At 44.4% G+C, this 14,486-nt stretch overlaps 1 protein-coding gene across 2 annotated transcripts in view; it reads right to left on the reverse strand.

Annotated features, from left to right (window-relative positions):
* Positions 1-14,486, reverse strand: part of LOC147603415 (187-kDa microtubule-associated protein AIR9-like) — a 110,278-nt gene that overhangs the window by 23,373 nt on the left and 72,419 nt on the right. For both annotated transcript variants that reach the window (XM_086796528.1, XM_086796527.1), the window contains exons 30-31: positions 6,510-6,648; positions 6,251-6,432 (exon numbers count right to left, since the gene is read on the reverse strand). In XM_086796528.1, the coding sequence (XP_086652654.1) occupies positions 6,251-6,432; positions 6,510-6,648 (321 nt within the window). The remainder of the gene's footprint in view (positions 1-6,250; positions 6,433-6,509; positions 6,649-14,486) is intronic.

Genomic DNA, 14,486 nt, shown 5'->3' on the forward strand with positions numbered 1-14,486 from the left:
GCTATCTCATTGACGAATGCAAGAAGCGCATTGAGAATGAACAGAAAAAGAAGCAGCAAGGTTTGGCTGCTACAGTGGACACTAAAGAAGAGGCTAACTTTGCTCATGAGGGCTATGCATTAGTAGTTACATGCAATTACATGTATGTCTATCTCAGCTGGAGATTGGTACTTTGATAGTGGTGCTTCTAAGCACATCACTTCTTGCAAGGATCTATTTGACACTTTGCAACATACACCTCCAGTTGGCATAGTTATGTGTGCCAATGATGCCTCTTACTCCATTAAAGGCATCGGCAATGTGGAGCTAATAGCCTGTAATGGAGACAATTTTACTCTTCGTGACACTTTATATGTACCAGGCATTAAGAGGAATCTCATTTTTGTTTCAGCCCTCGCATTATTTGGGTTTAAGGTTCAGTTTTCTGACCACTGGTGCTTAGTGTATGACAGCAGAGACTTAGCTTCTCTTATGCTTTCTGGGACATTATGCAGTGGCTTGTATACGCTTGACATGTATGACAGGAGTACTCATTCTCATGATGGTATGGCTGCATCCACCTCACGTGTGTTGAGTGACACTGAGTTATGGCATGCTCAGTTTGGTCACTTGAATTTCCCATCTCTTGTACGCTTGCAGAAGCAAGGTATGGTGCATGAGCTTCCTCCTATGTAGGTTCCATTCAAGCATATATGTGAGGGATGCATTCTTGGAAAGATGCACAGGAATTCCTTTCCTAAAGATGGTGCTATGAGGGTTGTCCGTCCATTACAACTCATTCATAGTGATCTTTCTATCCCCATGAGGGTTGTCCATCCATTACAACTCATTCATAGTGATCTTTCTAGCCCCATGAGGGCTCCATCTTTTGGAGGGCACTTGTACTTCATCAGGTTCATTGATGACTACACTCAGTTTTATTGGATGTATGGTTTAAAAGTGAAGTCAAGTGCCTTTGCAACTTTCAAAGACTTCCGTCCCATGGCTGAAAATGCTTGTGGTCACAAGCTTGTCACATTGTGTACAGTTCGAGGGGGGGAATATTTGTCAAATGAGTTCACAGCTTACATATAGTTACATGGTATTTCCCATCAGTGTACTACCCCCTATACTCCTCAGCAGAATGGAGTTGTAGAGAGACGTAATCGTACACTTATGGAGATGGCACGTTGCATGCTCAAGAGCAAGGATCTGCCCAGTAAGTTTTGGCTTGAGGCGGTTATGTGTGCCAATTATGTGCTTAACCGTTGCCCCATTAAAGCCTTGAAATCTATGACTGCCTATGAGGCATGGAATGGCAGGATTCCAGTGGTGACTCATATGAGAGTCTTTGGGTGTTTGGCATATGTGCATGTGCCCACACAACAAAGACATATGTGCATGTTTGGCATATGTGCATGTGCCCACACAACAAAGACATAAGCTTGATGCAAAGGCAATCAAATGCATTTTCATTGGGATACAGACTCTATGTGCCTAATACAGGCAAGATCATTGTGTGAAGAGCTGTTATCTTTGATGAATATGCATCTCAACCACTTGTCTCATGTACAAGACAGCCATCTATTGGGCCAGAAGATGTGTTTGATACTTTCTTGCCTTTATTCAATTCAAATGTGGATAATGTAGAGCCAATTTCAGCTCATTTACCGCCACCTATTCCTGCTGAAAATCGCCAAAATCAGTAGCTGAACTTGCCCCAAATTGATCCTAAAATGCCTCAATTTGATTAGGATTCCTTTGGTGATGCATTCACAGAAGAAGCTGCAGATACTAGGAAGTCAAAAGCTGTTCCTAGATGCCTGGTTGAGACTTTGCGTGATAGCAAACACTCTACATTTATGCCAAGTCGTACACGTGCTGTTTCTCGCCATTCATCTTCACATTATGTGGATACCACTCTTGTTGCCACCGCTTGTAATGAGGAACATATTTCTCATGTTGATGCATTGGAGGATGACAATTGGGTGGCAGCCATGCGTTCGGAGTTGGACTCCATTGACAAAAATGGTACTTGGGAGTTATGTGACTTGCCTCCTCGCAAGCATGCTATTGGCACAAAATGGGTTTTCAAGCTGCAGCGTAAGCCTGATGGTTCGGTTTATCGCCATAAGGCTCCCTTGGTCGCCAAAGGGTATGCCCAACGTGAGGGCATTGACTATGAGGAGACCTTTGCTCCCACTTCACGTATGACTACCATACGTACTGCTATTGCATTGGTTGCACACAAACAATGCCATGTACATCAGTTGGATGTCAAAACTGCCTTCTTGAATGGCGATTTGCAAGAGGAAGTTTATGTATCTCAGCCTCCTGGCTTTGTTCAAAAAGGTCCAGAAAGAAAAGTATGCCGTTTACATCAAGAACTATATGGTTTTAAACAGATTCCTCGTGCTTGGTACCACAAGATTCATGCATACTTGACTGCATACTTGACTGCCAAAGGGTTTCAAAATAGTTCAGCTGAGAGTACACTTTATGTTCGCCACATTGGGAACAATGTTCTCATCCTTATTCTTTATGTGGATGACATGCTTGTCACTGGCCTTGAACAGGGTGATATTTCAGCTTTTAAAGCTGATTTGCAGCATGTATTTGATGTCACAGACATGGGGCATTTACATTACTATTTGGGCATACAATTTATACCTTTTGAGGGGGGGTATCATGTTATCTCAGTGCAGATACATTGAGCAGCTCCTTGAGCGTTTTCACGTGATAGATTATAAACCTGTTTCTACTCCTATGGAACCAGGTCTAAAACTATCACTTGAGCAGGCTGGTGAGCCTTTTGATGTTGCCACCTATCAACAAGCTATAGGATGCCTTATCTATTTATGCTCTTCTCATTTGGACATACAGTATGATGTTTCTCAGTTGAGTAGATTCATGCATTGTCCGAGCACTATGCATTGGCAAGCGTGTAAGCATGTCTTTCGCTATCTTAAAGGCACCGCAAACTTTGCCTTGTTCTATGGGAATTCTTCTACATTATGCTGACATGCAAAAGGTTTATCTCAAAAGAATGTCCTAGAACAAATGCAAGAAGACCACAAAATTTGGAAAAGGGGATAGCCCGGTAGTCATGAAAAGCGGTTCGGAAGATGGCACAACCACCCATGTGTCAACCTCTTCATCTGAAGAGGAACAACTGCTACCTTCAGCCACCTGTGCCAGCGAGCCAATTGACCCTAACCAACTTCCGAGAAAGTGAGCCGAATACCCTAATCTCATTGAGGAAAAGGAGAGGCTAATGGCAACCCAAGAGTTGGTCCAGGACTGCCAAGCTCAACTAGGGGATGAGCCTCCAATAGCTTACCTCGATCCATGCCCCTCGGTTTCCAACTTGCAACCTACGGAAGAGGCTCAGGTGTATAACAAAGAGTTCCAAGAACAAGCACCCCCTAATAGGCCAACACAAGCAACATCACCCACCACGACAGCTACCCCCCACCAGGGAAACCTGGTAGCTGAATATCTCAAAAACCTGGGGGATGACTGCCTCAAAAGAACAGACACAGAAGTCCAAATCCCAATACCCTATACAAACAAGGTGACCTTCCTCAAGGAACCGCATCTGTTCCCAAAGACATTCCAGGTCTCTCTTCCTTCCTCTCTTCTCAGATCCAGATGCCCATTGGCACCTTGCTTCACGGTAGCCCAAGCTTATGGAAGGATCTAAAAGATTGGATCGAGGAGCACCTCGGAGCAGGGATGCGGGAATCCGCAGAGCTAGATAGCTCTAATGAGACTGAGGATGATGAACTCATTGAACCCCATGGGATCACTGGCACCCCCACGGTTCGAGTCAACAAACTCGAACAATATTTTGAAGGTGATGAACTCAGTACGGCATTGCTCATAACCTTCGATGGCCTTCAAGTCACTACCATCCTGGATGGAGGGGCAGGAGTAAGCATTGTCACCAAACAATGCTGGGAGAAATGGAGGGCACCAACCATGGATGACACGACCTTGTTGGTGAAACTTGTTGATCGGGCCACCGCTAGGTCCATAGGTCTTTTGAAGGATTTAAAAATCAAGATCCTTGGGACCACCTTCCGCCACACCTTCATGGTGATGAACTTCGGCTGACAACTAGTTTCGTGTGATTGCATCCTTGGACGACCCTTTATGAGGGAGACAAAAATTATCCATGACTAGGATACCGACCACATCTATATTTGGAGAAAGGATCAAACACTCAAGATCAACCTACGCACTTGGAAGGTCCATCCCATGGGCAACCGACCCTTCGCAGAGGACTCCGTAACAACCACCCGGTCCACTGCAGTCCACTTGTGCCAAACCTGCCACAAAAAACAATAGATGAGGAAAAGGATAGTGAGGAATGTGCACCCCTCTCGGCACCGGAAGACTTTGAGAATTGGATGCATATCTTTGCTACCTTGGACATGATTCCGAGGCGCACATTATGTGGAAGGACTTGATCTTGGATGAGTATGATAAGACCTCTTAGGGCAGCTATGCATATTCAATAGGCGGGCTAGGAGACTCTCTTCCCCACAGGGCTGGATTGGAAGAGGCTTCAAAGCCTCACGGAGGATCAGAGAGGGGTGCTAACACAACATTTGAGGGGCTCTAATCCAATGATTGTGCAGATTGATGCTACCATTCCCGTCCACTCGATCGCAGGAAGCTTCTTGGAACGCTTCATCACTTGTGGTTTGGAGTTTTCTCTAGGATATCTATAGGTTATGGAACTCCCTACTCCGGGGGAGGAAGATACACTAGTCTTTTTGTCTGAATACGATGGATAGTATTTGGAGAGCTCTGGCGTGCACTATATCACTAAGGGCCTGGTGGTGCATCCTCTGAGAGTTATTGGCAGGGCAAGGACGTACTTTTATATTGATCCCGCCCCAAGGATGGTCACAAACGCTTAACACCTTTGGTTGTGCGGGCCACCCTACTCCGGGGGAGGAAGATACACTAGTCTTTTTCTCTGTATAGGATGGATGGTATTTGGAGCGCTCTAACGTGCAGGATATCACTAAGGACCTGGTGGTGCATCCTGTGAGAGTTTTTGGCAGAGCAAGGACGTACTTTTATATTGATCCCGCCCCAAGGATGGTCACAGATGCTTAACGCCTTTGGTTGTATGGTGGATGCCCTATCAAGTATTTGCATTGGCACCCGGGTGAGTGGGTGTGCAAGGATGTTACCAACCTATGAAAAACATGCCTTTCTTCAGTTATACTGAGCCGAACGCCACACATCTTGTCCTAGGTCACATTCAGAGAGTCCCTACTCTTAGACCTCATTGGGAGGCTTACGGTATCACACCTGACATTCAGAGGACTCCTCGAGAAGGTGGTGGCGTTCTTATAGGAGGACACATATATCCTCCTTTATTTGGCTTTCTCTAGTGGTGGCGTTCTTATAGGAGGACACATATGTCCTCCTTTATTTGGCTTTCTCTACTTGGTGGGCTTTTCCACCAACTAGTGGAGATCGGTTGTCGGTAACAGCTCGGCATGCCCAAGATGTGCAAAAGCTTCAAAGACAGTCTACCATTGCTTATGGGAGTGCAGGGAAGCATAGAGGATTTGGACTCCGATAACACGTCTCTTTGGAAGGATGAGGATGCTTACATTTCTTTTTGTGCTATAATTTAACGAACACAGTCGGGCCCACAGCTCACGTATGAGGGGAATGTCTCGGATCTGGTCATTATGATCAGTAAAGGAGTTGCCCGCCGGCAGTGCCATCTTCAGGTTATGCCAAAGTCAGCATACATCCCCCCCCCCCCCCCCCCCCCCAGCACAAAGGTTGGACAATGCATGGGAGATTCTTGCTAGTCCTGCAGCCTGGCACGTTTGGAAGGCTAGATGCACTAAGGCCATTGAGGGCACTTTGGGTTTATGAGTCAGTGCATTTGCAGGATTTGGAGTTATGGCCACTTGGGCCATTCTAGGGATCTTCAAGGGCCACATAGAGAAATCCTGGCCCATTTATGCGAGAGTGGGATTATGGCATCTTTTTCACTCCCACTCATATGGGACCTTGTTGGCAAAGGTACTGGATTGGCTGAGATTTCCCCCTGGTTTCGTTTGAAGTCTCTTTTTTAGGGACAAAAAAGAAAAAAGAAAAAAGAAAACCACACTTCAGTGATCAATATCTGCATGAGCAAAAACTTAATCACCAATTCAGCAAGACACAAACACGGCACCAGGCCCTGATGAAACCTAGTCAAACGAATTCGGATTAACAACTACAAGCTGCTCACCTGGTAAAACTGGAGAGGTCATGGCTGATACTGGCTCCATGTTTCTACCAAAGATATCTGTCATTGTGCACTCACAACGAAGAACAAAGCCCACATCTTCCGACCGAACCTTGTAAGAGCTTGTTCGTTGCAAGGGTAGAGTCTCAAAAGAAATTGACACTCCAGGAGCACTAGATCGTGACCTGCGTAGAAAGTAAAGTACAATTAAAAATATGCTGCCCAAGAGTCTAGAAATTCATTTGTGTAGCAGTCAACTTACCACTGATATTTGGCATCTTTCTTGTATTTCTGCCAAATCGCCTGGTCACCTTCATTTTCAAACATTACTCCTGTTGAGCTCAACACTTCACTCTCAGCTGCTTTCCCACTTAGAAGCAACTTTTGAGGCCTTGGAACATCTACAAAAACATTGGATAGAACCACCCCCCCCTTGAGAATGCATTGAGCTAGAACTTCACAGTAATCATTCTCACTCACACAATCAACATAATTATTGAAGACCGTTGATGTAAAAAGAAAAACAAAAATCATATACAGCACTAGCAGGGCTGCTGGGCACCAAATTGATCATGACATATAACAAATAAGCTACCCTGTCATATAACAAATAAGCTACCCTGTACTCATAAGTAATCCCTGTAGCTAGGGGGTTAGCTTAACATGTCCTCAGAAGCCATGTACGTTGAGAGCTATGGCTGTTGTAACATACAAACTATGGGTTCCTGGTCAACAAGTTGGACAGCTGTTGTGAGAACACAGCCTTCAAACCTTCCCTCCTCTGCACATCCCCCAAAAAGAAGCAATTGGCCACACCTACTTGGTGTGATCTGGGCCGCCGCCTCAACCCGCCTGACCAGTTCGCCTCCACCCTTCAGCTGTCCATAGGCAGTGCCTTCCAGCGGTGGGAGAAGAAGACAAGCGGCTGCGCAAGTATGGCCGGTGGGAGATGAAGATAAGAGAAAGAGAGCTGGCTGCGCAAGAATGGCTGGTGGGCTGTTGATAAAGGGAGCAGCTGACTAACGAGTGGAACCGGGAGGGCAAGGAAGAGCGGGAGAAAACTGGAAAGGGAAAAGAAAAATCAGGGAAGGTCCTCTCTCTCTCTCCAGAGAGCAGAGACACTTAGAGCCCGCAGGAGACAGAGGACACCTGGCTTTCGGACACCATGCCTATACCAGAGAGAGATGACAGAGATCAGAGCTCAGTTTCACAGAGAGGGTGCGGAGCGACTGGCTCGCTTCAGAGCACACCCAGGCATGTTCTTCAGGGAGCTGTGGACACCCCCTTCACTGATGTATACCATTTTATACCCCCAGTATGGTAAAGGATGGAGCTAGCTAGGTTGCATATCATGATTGTATTAGCTTTGCATTCTCCCAATAGTAGAGCTCCATCCCCTTCACCACTCATTGTACTTATTGCACACCCAGATTCAGCTTTTTAGTTCAGTACTTTTTCATTTTGTTGAGATGACAGAGGATACCCCATACAGGTACTCCGATTTGTCTCATAGGCCGAGTTCGGTCTTTTGGAAGACGTTAATAAAATCTCTCTCTCTCTCTCTCTCTCTCTCTCTCTCTCTCACACACACACACACACACACACACACACACACACTTCTTTTTTTTAAGTGAAACCACTGTCTCATTGAGAAAAAAGAATATACATTCATAGCTGTCCCAAATCAAGGCAGCTACTACTCAGTTCAAAAACAATGGGAAAACACTTCTAATTGCAGGAAGGAAAGTCCCCCAGTTTCACGAGAATCTCAGAGGGATTGGAAAAGAGCTTTCCAGAAATAAACAAACAACCAGACAGAATCTCCATAGAAGAGCAACTGATTCCGAGCATGATAGATAGTCCAGAATGCCCAGAATCTGGTCTAGTCAAGGAAGCTTATATAGTCTGGTAGGGGAGGAGAAAGGCAACCAAAAAGCCAGAACATTCGACCAAAATGCCTCCCCCTAAAACGAGCCCGAAGATGAGCCGACAAATGATAAAGAAAATCGCGAGTGCAAACAATACCATAGAAGGTGAGGCACTATCTTTGTAGGATGAGAGCACCGCCTACAAGAAGCAGTGGCAATGTGCCTTTGTACCAAAAGAGATCCAGCCGGGAATACCCCAACAAGACATCTCCCGAGAAACAATCAATGCTTGCGGGGGGCAAACCACTCTTCCAAATTCTTTTCAATGTAGCTTTCCACCAAGCAAGAGATTTTGACATATGCCAGAGGCGATTTGCATGATCCTCAATCCACGGAGGTGGTAAGAATAACCTATAAGCCTTGGCTGTATACAAATTGCCAAATCGTACAAGAGTATATCCTAGAAGGTGCCTACGAAAACGCCAATCTTGAATTCTCAATGGTTCCACAAGCATTGGGATTGGCTAAAAGGGTCGCATTATTTCTGTAATGAGTCTCTAGTTTGGCCTGTGATGCATCCCCAAATTGCATTGTCTGACTGCAAATGGGAAAGTGAGAACATAACCATTTTCATCCACAACGTCGCATATGCGATGAATTCCCAAGGTAGAAAGATTGTACGCCTTTCTTGGTTGAGACAAAGCAAGCGGTGGATCAAACACCCTCCTCTAATGAATACTCTGTAACAATAGTGAGTTTCCTTGATTTGGAAGCCTACCAAACCATTGCAATCGAATGTCGAGAGCCTAGAATATGACCATGGAAATTCCCAAAGATTATATCATCATAATTGATAATCCAATGTCCATATGCATCCGTTTGCATGGAGCTCTAGCATGCATGCCCATGGCTTGACTTTCTCTATAAATGTAGGTAGAAGAGTGGCTTCCAATGTCCATATGCATCTGTTTGCATATTAGTGCATAGAGCTCCTAGCATGCATGCCCATGGCTTGATTTTCTCTATAAATGTAGGTAGAAGAGTGGCTTTCCTTGCCAATATATGATAATGAATATTAAGGACATTGAGCCCACTATGCATTTCGGCCAAACAGACAAGGTCTTACCTTAACAAACGTAACCCTTTTCTATCGGCTTCCGTTTTCCATAGGCATTGCATTGCTTTAAACATGAAACTGCCAATTTGTTTGCTCGACCATGGTAAGAGCCGAAGATAGAACTAGACAGATGCTATGATTATTGATTGTACTACACGCAATCGCACACGTAGAAGCCATGCAGATAAGTTTCAGTATTCTTTATTAGAGTGCACATTTGATTGGGGAACAGGCCCCGCCCCCTTTCAAGAATTTATTCAAGAACAATCCACGAGCATGCTGGCCAAGATACAAAAGCAAACCAATCTGCCAATGTACTATATCCAAGTCGATGTCGATGTTGAGGCACGAGATCTCTGATGCCATGCACACCGCGGTGATGACCCACAAGAATCTCTCACCAGGCTAGTACAAGATCCAATATCCTAAATCCATATCCAATTCCAAGTCCAAGTCCAAGAAAACTCAATACCCAATCTGTAGAAAATCCACAAGAGAGCAAACACCAAGTTGGTGATGGAACCCTAAACCCTGATGGCAGATTTATGAATCTGGAGTCAAATCTCTTGTTGAAAAGCTAAAATACACGGAGCAACGCCCGTAGATGAGGGCAGCGCTGGTGGCGGTACTGGCGGCATTGCTTGAAAGAGGCTAAGCAGCACGGAAATGGTACAAGGCAACAGCACAGGGCGGCCCAAAGGGCTATGCAAGCGGGACACAAGGCTGCAGCGGCGACGGTGCTTGCATATAGCGGTGCACAGAAAGAGCCAGTACGGAGTGGTAGAAGAAACCCCTCGATCAAAAGCTTGATAACGATGATGATGATGACGAAGATGGTCTTCTCGCACTCTCCAACGAACTCGATGATGATGTTGATGAAGGTGAGGATAATCCCCAAGCTTCAATGAGTGAGAAGGGAGAGGTTCATGCTTCTTTTATACCCAAGGGGGGGTCCTGCTTTTGCCAAAAGCTACCATGCTTCGATTTTACTCTATGCTTTTCTTTTTATTCTTTTAATAATAAAAAATATTGCTCAACTTTTGACCAACTTTCCAAAGTTCTTTTATGCTTTGCTTTTTGGCCCTGGAGCTTCTTTTTTTTTTTAAAGTGCCTTTTAGCTTTTTGATCCGACTCAATCATGCCTTCTTCCACCTGTCTAGTGTCTGGTTGAGGGTTCCATCATGTGAAATAGAGCTAGGAGGGCCAAACAGTTGCATTTCCTCCCTCTTACATCACAGTTGTTCTCAACTGTAGATTGCTGGTCTTTCTCTATATATGTGTTATCTTCAGCTCATCTAGCAACATCTCTCTATATATATATACCTAGATGAATCCAGGAACATGCCCAAATTCACCTTTTAGGAACGTGCATGTTATATACTCATGGTAGTCAACACACAAGACTATATAACTATCAACTCCATTATGCATAGCATGGACTAGATACTACAACATCCTCCCTAACGTCATCAATGCCCAATAGTGGGTGTTGAACTGTGTATCAAGATATGCTCTCACACACGCACTCCACACACACACACACACACACACATGAGAGCATATATTCACACAAAGCCATTCGTACTGAGTTTCTATCAAACCTCCAGAGATGCAAGGCAGACTCAACCATAATGAAGCCTAGCACTAAGGGAAATAGCAAATAGAAAGAATTAGTACAGCAAATAAGTAGTTGATAGGGCAAATGCACCGCTAACGATAGAAAGAAAAAGCACAATATCAACTAGCCACAACTCCGACGAAAACTTCACAATGTGAAATCTGCATGTACGCTAATACGGCTGAATTATATACCTAGATGAATCCAAAAACATGCCCATCTTTGAGCAATGTCTTTGTTCTTGCCGGCACATCTTCATAGCCTCTCACATGTGTTAGATAAAATAAATGCATACATTCCTCCTGCAAGAACTAGACAGAAGCTAGTCAATAAACAAGTATGCATCATTCGCGTCTACTGGGTAATCCAAGTACTCGCCAGGTAGTCTGGAGGCTAGTGGACTATGGTATCCCATAAATCCAAGCATTGTCCATACATCAAAAACAGCACACAAAGTCAAAGAAATTCAAACATACATCAGTATGCAATGCAGAATCGACGATCCTCCTGTTCATGGATTGTCTTGTCTGGTTTCATCGGAAACTGTGCTGAGCTATCTGGCTCCCGAGGAAAACAGCTCAGACTATCGCTCAAGACTATCTAGTGACTAGGACCAGCCCAAAGTTCGTCAATAGTCATCTCGGTGATTTGGACACATTGACCACCTGACTATGAAATCCAATACACTCATCTCGGCCATCTCGCAATGACCGCCCGACTATGAAATCCAATACAATCATCCGGGCCAACTAGTCGCAATGACCACCCAACTATGAAGTCCAAGGTATCTGGTATCTTTGCTGTCCAATGGGTCATCTGGCATTGTTGCCTCCCGTATACAAATCTTGCTCCTTGGGCTATCTGGCATCGTTGCCACCCAAACTAGAGCATGTCCAAGTAACTATTATATAAGCGGAATAATGATCAATTCCAGTCCAATATATGTACAATGAGAAGGGCTACAGGTAAAATCCCTTCCTCTTGAATCTATCTTGATCGCAAGACGTCCATATCTGTGCTTCAAATATATCTGAACCAACCATTTCTTCATAAGCTCGAGGTATATCTAGATAATCCTTGAAGTACTTCTCTGGCATCCATTTTGCATCCAAGAGTGAATAATTCTTGAATTTCAACACGAGCTTTCAAACCATTGTCTTTCCTCTTTTTCTCATAGAATGAAAAAGAATTTGTTCTGGCTCTTCCATCCCTGGTGCATCCTTCAATACAGACTCCTATAGGTGTAACCTTGTACATGGTTCCAATAAACTTGTTAAGGAAGGCATAAACCGGTTTGCATAAAATCCTTTGTCTCACATAAACCGGTTGGTATCATAAGAAAACCCTTTTTGATGCCATAAAAAATCCATTCAGAAACTTACGCATTTCCATTAGAGGTGGAATAGGAATATATGAAGTAAACTCCAAAGAAACTGCTGAAAAGTTGTAAGTTCAGATGCCACATTCTCACCAACTTTCTACTTTACCTCATTCCATTCCTTCTGTACATCTGCTTCAAAGTTTGCGGATAGAAACTTTTTGTTGAACACGGTCTTGAAATCAGTCCATGTCTTGAAATCGGTCCATGTCTTTGCTAGGTCACTTCTTGTGCTACTTTTAGCCACCAATTCAAGGCGGCATCCTTCAAATGTATACGAACCATTCAAAGCTTTTGACTTTTCGGAGTAGCCGTCTCTTCCAAAAGCACCATCACACTGTTTGACAAAAGACAGAGCTTTTTGGGTGTCCCGCTTTTCATGAAAAGCATCAAACTTGATGCTCTTCTCGATTGCTTCTTTCTTGTACATAATACAAGAAAGAAGTAATACAATTGAATCTTTAGTACAATGGTTTAGCACTCGTGTGTGGTGTGTGTGATTCCACCACACACTTCTTTCAATCTATGAAAACCATAGCACATAGGCACAAGTGTTCTACACTAGGAGAGAGGATATCATTGAGAGAGAGAGTTATGAGACAGAGATTATCTGCATTAAAGAGGGAACATGACAAGCAGCCTGATGCCCAATGGATGGCAGATACCTATGCGTTGTCAAGGCTTAGCTTCAACACTGTTTGGAGCAGCGTGCATAGTTTTGCTATCATGCCCAGGAGTCATTTTGGACTCATATGGGAGGTAGATGCAACAAACACTTTTTTGCTACCCATGGTCCATCCCATAGCAGAAAAAGGGTACAACACTTCCAAAACATGCATGGTATACTCTCCATTCAGAACCTGACATGGTCAGAAGGACGGCCTCCCAGCACCTTACCACAGTGGCACATAGCCCCCCACAGAGAAAGAGTGCAACAAAAGATTTGAGATTTCTTGCATCAGTGGGAATCAGCCCTAAAACAACCCCATGTCAATGGACAAGGTGGAAGCGATAAATCCGAATACTTTTCTTTTTAACTGTCGATGGCTCAATTAGGAACTGTCTAAACCATTGAATGGTTTATTTTGCTTATCCTGCTTCAGAAATTGGAAGTTTTCTCCTCTGCAAGTCCATGTGTTGAAAACTGAAGCAAGTACATTTGGGGTTGTAACTGAAGCATGAATCACAATGCGGTGACATTTCCCAACCTAGGGAGCCTCCCATGTGTGGGGGACTAGGTATCCCTTGTGGGTACCTGCAGTACCCAGTCTTGCAAGTGAATTTGTGCCACATGTCCTTTACTTCCTCATGAGTTTCCACGCCTAGGAGAATGAGGGTAAAGGTCGACTTTATAAACCTTGTTGGAGCCTTTTTAGGCATTCTTGGTATTATCTCATATCAAGAAAAATGGCTATTAAAAAAAATCAAAGTTTTCCTTTTGTTATTTGCACTGGGAACCTGCGTTGTGATAAGTTGCATATGTCCAAGTTCCATTTCTCTTAAAACATGAAGGTTATCAGCCTATACACCATTTAAAAGGCTTATACTCGCCAAGTGAAGTAGTGAAGGTGTTTGCCTAGGACCAAGAGGTCCTGAGTTCAAAACCCCCTTTGGTGCTTCCTCGGCAGCATCGCTTACGGGCGGATAATTAAGCGCCTACGGGCGGTGGAAAATCAGTAACTACCGGAAGATCTTGGGCCTAAGGCCAGTCAACAAAAAAAGGCTTATACTCAACCATATCATACAAGTGCAAATAAACCCTGTCCGTTATCTTAACCCCCTCTTGAATTACCAAAAATAAAGCTCAAAAGCACCAAAACTCTTATTGTTCTCCATGTGTGAAACCAACAAGCTTCCAGGCCAGTATGATGGCCTCCAGGGAGGCACTGAAGATGACGAGAGATGGAGGTCCGCATCCAGAAATGGGCATTTGAGGGCAGCCTCAGTCAGGGTAGGCCAGTACAAGTGCTAATAAACCTTGTCCATTATCTTAACCCCCTCTTGAACTACCAAAAATAAAGCTCAGAAGCACCAAAACTCTTATCGTTCTCCGTGTGTGAAACCAACAAGCTTCCAGGCCAGCACGATGGCCTCCAAGGAGGCACTGAAGATGACGAGAGATGGAGGTCCGCATCCGCAAATGGGCATTTGAGGGCACACTCGGTTGGGGTAGGTGGAGCAGCTGCCAGGGGACGCACTAGAACACTAAATAAACAATACACGTGAACAGGCTAGAACCAGAAAGCGGACAATCAGGG

This window comes from Cibotium barometz, chromosome 64 (assembly GCF_041138505.1).
Source record: "Cibotium barometz isolate CiBa-2024 chromosome 64, ASM4113850v1, whole genome shotgun sequence".
Classification (NCBI taxonomy): domain Eukaryota; kingdom Viridiplantae; phylum Streptophyta; class Polypodiopsida; order Cyatheales; family Cibotiaceae; genus Cibotium; species Cibotium barometz.